General features: G+C 46.8%; 1 protein-coding gene and 1 long non-coding RNA gene across 5 annotated transcripts in view; one reads left to right on the top strand and one right to left on the bottom strand.

Moving 5' to 3' along the window:
• The window catches only part of LOC310664579, a 182,905-nt gene extending 175,381 nt beyond the window's left edge, over window positions 1–7,524 (bottom strand). The window contains exon 1 of the long non-coding RNA XR_014504969.1: window positions 7,367–7,524. This is a non-coding gene — a long non-coding RNA (uncharacterized lncRNA). The remainder of the gene's footprint in view (window positions 1–7,366) is intronic.
• The window catches only part of DAGLB (diacylglycerol lipase beta), a 30,875-nt gene continuing 23,937 nt past the window's right edge, over window positions 2,701–9,638 (top strand). Inside the window, exons 1-2 of one of the 4 annotated variants that reach the window (XM_083413526.1) lie at window positions 2,701–3,058; window positions 5,767–5,891. In XM_083413526.1, coding sequence (XP_083269652.1) covers window positions 5,797–5,891 — 95 coding nt within the window. In that variant the 5' untranslated portion in view covers window positions 2,701–3,058; window positions 5,767–5,796. Of the gene's footprint in view, window positions 3,111–3,743; window positions 4,001–5,766; window positions 5,892–9,638 lie in introns of those variants that run through there. The other 3 variants (XM_083413525.1, XM_083413528.1, XM_083413527.1) reach the window with 3 other exon arrangements.

Here is a 9,638-nt window from a genome sequence, read left to right as displayed (position 1 = left end):
TGTGGTGGTGTTCTGGAACTAAGTCTCTACAACTTTTCTTTAAGATTGGTTGTAGCAATGTAATTCTTTAAAAATAATTGATTGTGCTGACTTATAAAAACAAAAGAGCTTTATCTGCAGATTAGGCATGGCTTCTAAAGACACAAATGCCCTCAAATCTTGACAGTTATGAGTGTTTCACTGCATTAGTAAGAGCCACAAAAGAGAAATTAGTGTAACAAAGGTGTGAACATAACATATTTAGCTGGCACTTTGAAGACTGAAAAAATAATTCCTGAGAAATATATCATACAAGCCATTTCATCTACATTGTTAATTACCAGCCTATTTAAATATGTACATGATTACCTGTAATCACCAGTTTTTAAAGCACAGAATTCCCTAATAAATGAGACATTTGGATTTGCGTGTAGTTAGCCAAATGGGGTTTCCTACTCAGGTGCTGGAGAAGTCTGAACAAACCGTTGAGACTTATTTCTCTCTGCTCATTAATTATTTCCCGAATACTTCTCCAAAATGGGGAAGGCAATTATTGGAAGTAGTTAAAGAATGGGGGAAAATGCTGCAAAGACGATCAACCCAGAAACATGAAAGCTTCAATCATACCTGGAAACTAATCTGGAAAAATGCAGTCCCCAAGTCTCAAACCTTACTCATGTGTATATCTAATTTCTGTTACAAATATATTTTCTCACTACACTGTTGTGTTGCATTTATTCAATGTATGGTTTGGGTAGAAACTTCTGTCAAAAGACTGGAGTGCTGACAGAGTGAAGAAGCAGCAAAATGAAATTGCAGCCTTGCAGATACACTGAGTAACTTATGACAGCACAAAGTGTCTCAAAAGCCTGCTCTATTCAAAGTGACAGATTATATACCTATATGTTGTGGGTTCCGTTATGTACTGTATTTTCACAAGCACACTCTGCCTTGAGGGCTGGCTGCTGAACAAAACTTATTTGTATTTAAGTGCACTCCTTCTTGCATTTACGGGACATGGTTAAACAGGTGCCAAGCATGCCAATAGTGAAAAGCTTGTTAGAGGGCTAAATTTTGAGGCTATTGGGGCATAACTAAGTTAGTGACTGAAATATGGGGGGGGGGGGGGGGTAAACGCCCACGTTCCACACCCTGACTTTCCCACAGCAAAACAACTCTGCTTCCTGTAATGCAATCATTCTAGGTCACCGCCCAGTGTGATTATTTCGAAATAACGCCTATCCGTTAACAGGAAGGTTTATCTATCTATTTTCTATACCGCCCTATACCCAAAGGTCTCAGGATGGTTCACATAAAATATCAAATACATAAAATCAAAACAAAACCAATAACCCAATTTTAAAAAACCCCAAAGAGCCAGCATTTTTCAAAAGGGTATGGGATGTAGATCAAGTCAGGAAAAGGCCTGGTTGAAAAAGAACCTTTTTGCCTGTCACCCAAAGGTGTATTAAATTTTCACCCTGTTGACAGTTGAGTGCAAGTCCCATTGAACTGACTTAACATACATTGGGCTTGAGTTATAGAAGCGGTGTGCAATCTTGTTCTCCACACGGATTAACCAAGGCGCTAGTCCTCGTGGAGTTCTCAACGCAATATCTGAGAGGCAGTACTGGATCGAAGTTTCCGCCAGCAGCCGCAGCAAAACAGCCCAACGTGTCTCCCCCATCAGCTTCCTTGCCAGCCGCTTCTCCTTGCAGCGACGTCCCCTGGTACTACGCATGTCTCTAAATAAGGCAGACAAAGAGTTGCGCTCTCCACGGTTCCCTGGTAAAACGTCTGGTTCCCATTTGCAGCTGGCAGTCTCCATGGGCACAAACACCAGAAACGCAAAAGAATTAATTCAAAGTCCATAAGCAGGAAATCGGTTCTTTTTCACGACAACGCTTTGCAGTCGTTAATTTAGTCATGCCTACTCCAAAGCGAATCTTACTGATTTCAATGAGACTTACTCACAGGAAAGCGTGACTAGGACTGCAGTATGAGAGGGGTCGGGGAGGGGGAAATCGAGATGTCCCAGAGAAAAGCCATCTTTTATCAAACTTTTTTGCTACATTTTTGGAGTGGAGTGCGATTGCATTTTTTTGCGAAGCAACGCATCCTAAGGGGGGCTCAGTCTAACCCCAACCTGCCTCTTTTTTTCAATTTTTAAAATTAATTTTCCAAAAAAAATTAAGACAAACAAACATACATCGTAATTGTAATTAAACCAATCTTAATAACATTGTTAAGCGACTTCCTCAAATCCCCCTGGTTGAATTTCATTGTATATCATTTTAACAGTTTTCCAAAATCAATTTTTTCAAAAAAAATTAACTTAATCACTTAACATCTTTCATTCTTTCTAATTTAGCTTTAAACATCTTAAATCCTATCCTTATGTATTGAAATCCTAAGCTTATCTGGTATTTGCATGCTTTTCCAATTAAGTTATCTTAACATATTTAGCTAAGTAGTCTTTAAATTTCATCCATTCTTCCTGGTACTCCTCCTCCTTCTGGTTGGGGACTCTTCCAGTCAGGTCTGCTAGCTCCGAAAAATCCATCATCTTCATCTGCCAATCCTTCACTGTTGGTACTTCTTGTGTTTTCCGATTCTTCGCTAACAAAATTCTTGCTGCAGTTGTGGCATACGAAAACAATTTAACATTTTTCTCTAACCTGCCTCTTTTTAACCGGCCTTTTCCAACCTTGCGCCCTCCAGAAGTTTGGGGGGGGGGCATCCGCTCAAGAGTTGTCCAAAACATCAGGTTGGAGAAAGCTGTGGCATAAATTCCTGTGCAAATATTTATCCGGCGCGTGGAGGCGTCTAATCAGAACCGGTGTGCTCGCGTGGAACCCTCTCCGCTTAATGCGTACCTCTTTGGCATGAAGCCCCGGCCGCTCCGCCTCCTCTTCTCTGCGCACGCTCGCTTCCGACGCCCGCGACAAGAGCGGCAGCAAATACACACCCCCACGTGCCCGAGGAGGGCGCGTGCGTAGATGAAAGTGGCCAGTGGTGGTGAGAGGTAGGAGCCGGAATCGCGGCGCGGACGTCAGTGCGTCATGACGCCGTGTTGTCAGTGAGTGACCTGCTTTTGAGCGAGAGGCGTAGAGAGAGCCGGTGGGGAGCAGGTAAGAGGCGGGCAGTTCTGGAGCCGCGGTAGGGGGCGCTGTGGCGAGGGCAGCTTCTTGGGTGAGGGAGACTTGAAAGGGGGCTTTTTGGCGGGAGGGGGGTGCAGTCCCCGGATGTAACTGGAATAGGTATGGGGGCTTTCTAGGCAGAAATAGGTTAGGGGGCTCTTTAGGCGGGAATAGGGTAGGGGGCTGTTTAGGTGGGAATGGGTTAAGGGGCTCTCTAGGCGAAAATAGGTTAGGGAGCTTTCCAGGCAGGAATAGGTTAGGGGGCTTTTAAGGCAGGAATGGGTTAACAGGCTCTCTAGGTGGGAATAGGTCAGAGGGATTTCTAGGTGGGAGTGGGTTTGGGCAATCTTTAGGCTGGAATAGGTTAGGGGGCTCTCTAGGTGGGAATAGATTAGGGGCATCTCTGCACATCACATGAGTAAAGCCCTGTTTAGGGAAGCTTTCCATGTTTAATAGACTATTGTATTTTAATCTGTTGGAAGCTGCTCAGAGTGGCTGGGGAAACCCAGCCAGATGGGTGGGGTATAAATAATAAATCATTATTATTATTATTATTAAGCAGGGGCCCTTGTTTGCATGGTGAAAATGTGGTTTCTTAGTTTCCCCAGAGGGGTGTTTGTGTGGCGGACGGGTTGGAGAAAGGGAGAAGGCATCTATAAGCAGTACCACAACACTTAACGTATAATAACATTTGAAACACACACCTGCACGTTAAAAAAAAGTGTGTGTTGTGGCAGCATGAGAATGAGTGGTGCAATTGTGGTAGAAGAAGCACTTGTGGGCTTATGAAAGGTTGCTCTTGCCGGTGAAAGTTTGTGCTACGAGCCTGAGTCTGCGAAAGGAAAGGACGCCCCATTGCACTTCCTGGGGCTTGCTGCCAGGCAAGTGTATACAAGATCGCAGCTGTAAGTCGGTTGCAGTAAATGCAACAAAGAGGCTTGTGGGACTTGAAAGATTAACAGGCTTAACGTGGACTCTGGTCCCTGAAAGCTTATGCTATGTGGCTCTTTGACGAGTTTGCTGTAACAGACTAAGAGTCTTGTGGCGCCTTAAAGGCTAACAGAGTTGCTATAACCTTTCATAGACTAAAGGCTGCTTTGGTCCAGAAAAGCATATGCCACAATATAAGGCCTTGGTGTTTAAGGTGTCACCTCTTAAATGGGATGTATTCATGTTTTGGAGAAAGTCTCCCCTTTAGGGGAACTTTTAATGTTTGATGAACTATTGTATTTTAATATTTTGTTGGAAGCCGCCCAGAGTGGCTGGGGAAACCCAGCCAGATGGGCGGGGTATAAATAATAAATTTTATTATTATTATTATTATTATTATTATTATTATTAAGCCGCAGGGCTTCTTTGGTGCTTTTTCAATCAAATGTGTGGTAATGTTAAGGCAGTAGACTGGATGGAGATTTTGGTTGATGGTGATGAGGAGAGCAAGCGAGAGGTAATTCAATATGTTGTGATCCTGAGAAGGTGATCCTGACAGTGCAAAATGTATGAAAGGGAAGGAAGGCTTTTAGACTGTGAAAGTAGCCTGGGTGATTTTACAGGGGCAGATTGGATAGAAAAAAAGAACAGGGACAGTTTGCCATATACCAGAGGTTTTCAACCTTTTTGAGTCCATGGTTTCCTTGACCCTTCTGTGGCACCCCTGTGGGGCTCAGGAGCCCAGTTATGTCACCCCTCACCTGCAGAGCTGGCAGCCTCTCACCCTTTTTCAAACACCCTCCCTTGTGGAGTGTTCCCTCAGCCTCCTCTCCTGTCTCCTCTACTTGGGAGTTCTCTGGGCAGCTGCAGCTGCTGCCCCTGTCTCTGAGCTGCTCCCCAAAAGAGAGGTGCCTCACTGCCCCACAGGGGCCTGGGAAGCACCCCTGACCAGCCCCAGGGGCACCATTCGCCTGGGGAGCTTGTAGCCAGGGCTGCTACAAGGATCAGCTGTGCAAGCCTTTGGGAGGCAGAGACGCAATAGGGCATCAGAGGAGGGAGGGAAGGAAAGAAGGACAGAGGCCAGTGTTGCCTGCAGCACCCCTGACTATCATTCAAGGCACCCCAGGGTGCCACAACACACTGGTTGAAAACCACCGCCCTATGCCATTAGATCTAAAAATTGACCAGAACCATTGATTGGGGGAAAGGAGGAGAGTTGGTTCAAAACCTGATAAAAAGGTAAAGGTACCCCCGCCCATACGGGCCAGTCTTGACAGACTCTAGGGTTGTGCGCCCATCTCACTCAAGAGGCCGGGGGCCAGCGCTGTCCGAAGACACTTCCAGGTCACGTGGCCAGCGTGACATCGCTGCTCTGGCGAGCCAGAGCCGCACATGGAAACGCTGTTTACCTTCCCGCTAGTAAGCGGTCCCTATTTATCTACTTGCACCCGAGAGTGCTTTCGAACTGCTAGGTTGGCAGGCGCTGGGACCGAACAGCGGGAGCGCACCCCGCCACGGGGATTCGAACCGCCGACCTTGCGATCGGCAAGCCCTAGGCACTGAGGCTTTAACCCACAGTGCCACCCGCGTCCCTTTTAAAACCTGATAAAGTGGACTCTAATTGGTTTCAATGTATCTGGAACAAAAACAGATGTTTATATTTGGGCAGGAAAGGTATACTCGCAAGATTCTATAGTGTTTGTATGCTCTCCTTCAGAAGCTGAGGATCCACACCAGTGCATCCACAATGCCTGGGATGGTGATGTTTGGAAGGCGCTGGGCCATTGGAAGTGACGACTTCGTCTTCCCAGGAGCCTTTGAACTTTTCATCAGGGTGATCTGGTAAGATTTGCTGCTTAACATATTAACGTTGTCAGTAACGAACTAGGCACTACCTGGGGAAAATAAGCACTGCTTAAATTTTTAAAAAGGGGTTTTAGCAATTGAGTTCATGTAGAAGTTGTACTTATTCCCCTGGGAATTCTGGTCTTTCTTGTGTTGCGCTAATGTAATGGTTTAAAAGTAAGAGGAAACCTTTCTGTGCGTACCTGTCTGGATTTTAAAGCAAGTTCTGGGGCAAATCAGTAATGAGCTGCCATTTGAGTCAAGGACTGTAAATAAGGGTGTGTCTGTCAAGAGGTTTCACTCCTGTTCTAACTGTGGTTAACTCCCAACCAGTGGGCTGAATACTATAATTCAGTAAGGTAGATAGGACTCTAAGGAGGCGGTTGGAGGATGGATGGTGGCTAACAGATTGAGGTTGAATCCTGACAAGACAGAAGTACAGTGGTACCTTGGTTTGCAACCGTTTTGGATTACAACCGTTTTGGATTACAACCACGTCAAACCCGGAAGTGCAATTCCCTTTTTTTGGATTACAACCCTTTTTTTTGGAGGCCCCATTGGCGAAAGTGCACCTTGGGTTACAACCTGTTTTGGTTTACAACCGGACCTCCGGAACGGATTATGGTTGTAAACCAAGGTACCACTGTACTGTTTTTGGGGAACAGGGGGTGGGTGGGTATGGAGGACTCCCTGGTCCTGAGAGGGGTAACTGTGCCTCTGAAGGACGAGGTGCGCAGCCTGGGAGTCATTTTGGACTCACAGCTGTCCATGGAGGCGCAGGTCAATTCTGTGTCCAGGGCAGCTGTCTACCAGCTCCAACTGGTACGCAGGCTGAGACCCTAACTGCCCATGGACTGTCTTGCCAGAGTGGTCCATGCTCTGGTTATCTCCCACTTGGACTACTGCAGTGAGCTCTACGTGGGGCTACCTTTGAAGGTGACCCAGAAACTACAACTAATCCAGAATGCGGCAGCTAGACTGGTGACTGGGAGCGGCCACTGAAACCACATACCACCGGTCCTGAAAGACCTAAATTGGCTCCCAGCGCGGGTGGCGCTGTGGGTAAAACCTCAGCGCCTAGGACTTGCCGATCGTATGGTCGGCGGTTCGAATCCCCACGGCGGGGTGAGCTCCCATCGTTCGGTCCCAGCTCTTGCCCACCTAGCAGTTCGAAAGCACTCCTAAGTGCAAGTAGATAAATAGGTACCGCTTTATAGCAGGAAGGTAAACGGCGTTTCCGTGTGCTGCACTGGTGAAGGCTCGCCAGAGCAGCTTTGTCACGCTGGCCACGTGACCCGGAAGTGTCTCCGGACAGCGCTGGCCCCCGGCCTCTTAAGCGAGATGGGCGCGCAACCCCAGAATCGGTCACGACCGGCCCGTACGGGCAGGGGTACCTTTACCTTTACCTTTTTACATTTCCAGGCACAATTCACAGTGTTGGTGCTGACCTAAACGGCCTTGGTCCAGTATACCTGAAGGAGCGTCTCCACCCCCATTGTTCTGCCCGGACACTTAGGTCCAGCGCCGAGGGCCTTCTGGCTGTTCCCTCACTGCGAGAAGCGAAGTTACAGGGAACCAGGCAGAGGTCCTTCTCAGTAGTGGCGCCCACCCTGTGGAATGCCCTCCTATCAGATGTCAAAGAGATAAACAACTATATGACATTTAGAAGACATCCGAAGGCAGCCCTGTTTAGGGAAGTTTTAATGACTGATATTTTAATGTATTTTTAACCTTTTGTTGGAAGCCGTCCAATGGCTGGGGAAACCCAGCCAGATGGGCTGGGTAGAAAACAACAACAACAACAACAACCACCTTTCTGGCATTCGCACAAAACTACAGTTCTCACCTAGATCTTTATTAGAGGATTTTTATTAGAGGATCCTGCTTAGTTACTGCCAACTAAGCATGCCAGTGCCACAGTTAGCAGTAAATGCTGGAGTGGCCCTCAACATGGGCAGCATACCTATATGCTAATTGTGAAAATGCTGCATAATCAATTGTGTTGCCACCATATTTTGAAAAATGTGTATGTTCCCCATGCTGATCTCTATCAGCTGTATCATTTAGTATTCTCAAATCCCCCTGCCTTGTAAATGAAACTAAACAGAGTCCTACATAATTAACATTGTGTACCTTTGGAAACCGTCCCAATGAATGCAAGTATCTGATTCCCATATCGGGTGGTAATAGACTTATAAACTTAAATCATTGCTCCTTTGATGCATTGAAATCTCCTGCAGTAAGGAGTGCAGCAGGATATAATGGTTCTAAGGCAGGCATCCCCAAACTCGGCCCTCCAGATGTTTTGGGACTACAATTCCCATCATCCCAGACCACTGGTTGTTAGCTAGGGATGATGGGAGTTGTAGTCCCAAAACATCTAGAGGGCTGAGTTGGGGGGTGTCTGTTCTTAGGCCTTAATATATTTGTCACAGATCGGATCCAGGCACTGTTGGAGGAAACTGATTTTTCTAGATGCATTTCAGCTGGGATTTAGGCCCGGTTTTGGCACAGAAACTGCTTGAGTTGCCCTGTATGATGATGACCTTAGTTGGGAAAAAGACAGGAAAAATCTGACCCTGTTAATTTTCCTTGACCTCCCAGTGACCTTCAATACCATCAGCCATGGAATCCTTCTGGAGTGGCTATCTGAGTTGGGGTTGAATAGCACTGCTTTGTGGTGGTTCCGATCCTACTTAGATGGTTGTTTCCAGGATATGATGCTTGGGGAGTGCTGTTCAGTTCCAGGGAGCGTTCAATGCAGGGTTCCTTGTGGTTCAGGCATACCCCTCAAGCTGTTTCACATCTACATGAGACTGCTGAGTGGAGTCATCCGGAGTTTTGGACACAGCTCTACTTCTCCTTTGCTTCTGCAAGTGTGACAACGGATGTACTGGACCAATGTCTCGCCTCAGTAATGGAGTGGATAAATAAACTGAAATTCAATCCAAATAAGATTGAAGCACTGTTAGTGGGTGGTTCCCTAGGCTGGATGGATGGGAGGTGGCCTGCTGGTGATGGGGTTACACTTCCTCTGAAGGAGTGTGTTCGCATCTTGGGGGTTCTTTCGGATCCATTGCTGTCCCTTGAGGCTCAGGTGGCATCAGTGGTGCAGAGTGTCTTCCATCAGCTTTGGCTAGTGGCCCAGGTGTGCCCCTATCTGGAGAGGGATAGGCTACCTTCTGTAATCTGTGCTCTGGGAACTTCTAGGTTAGATTAAAAGGTAAAGGACCCCTGACAGTTAAGTCCAGTTGCAGACAACTCTGGGGTTGCAGCTCTCATATCACTTTACAGGCCGAGGGAGCCAGAGTTTGTCTGCAGACATTTTTTCCAGATCATGTGTCCAGCATGACTAAACTGCCTCTGGTGAGCAGTGCACGGAAACACCATATACTTTCCCGCCGGAGCGGTACCTATTTATCTACTTGTACTTTGATGTGCTTTCAAACTGATAGGTTGGCAGGAGCTGGGACTGAGCAACGGGAGCTCACCCCGTCACAGGGATTCGAACTGCTGACCTTCTGATTGGCAAGCCCAAGAGGCTCAGTGGTTTAGACCACCGCACCACCCATATCCCTTATCTAGGTTAGATTACTGCAGTGCATTTTACATGGGGCTTCCTCTGATGATGGTTCGGAAACTTCAGCTGGTGTAGAATTCAGCAGCCAGGTTGCTCACCAGGGAAAGACTGTTTGAGCATATAACAATCTGTGAATAAGATCTGTGATCTGCTCAAGTGGAAGC

The sequence above is a fragment of the Podarcis tiliguerta genome (genome assembly GCF_965153285.1).
Source record: "Podarcis tiliguerta genome assembly, chromosome: 14".
NCBI lineage: Eukaryota > Metazoa > Chordata > Lepidosauria > Squamata > Lacertidae > Podarcis > Podarcis tiliguerta.
Note: the sequence above shows the minus strand (reverse complement) of the source record. Positions and strands in the feature narration are given on the sequence as shown.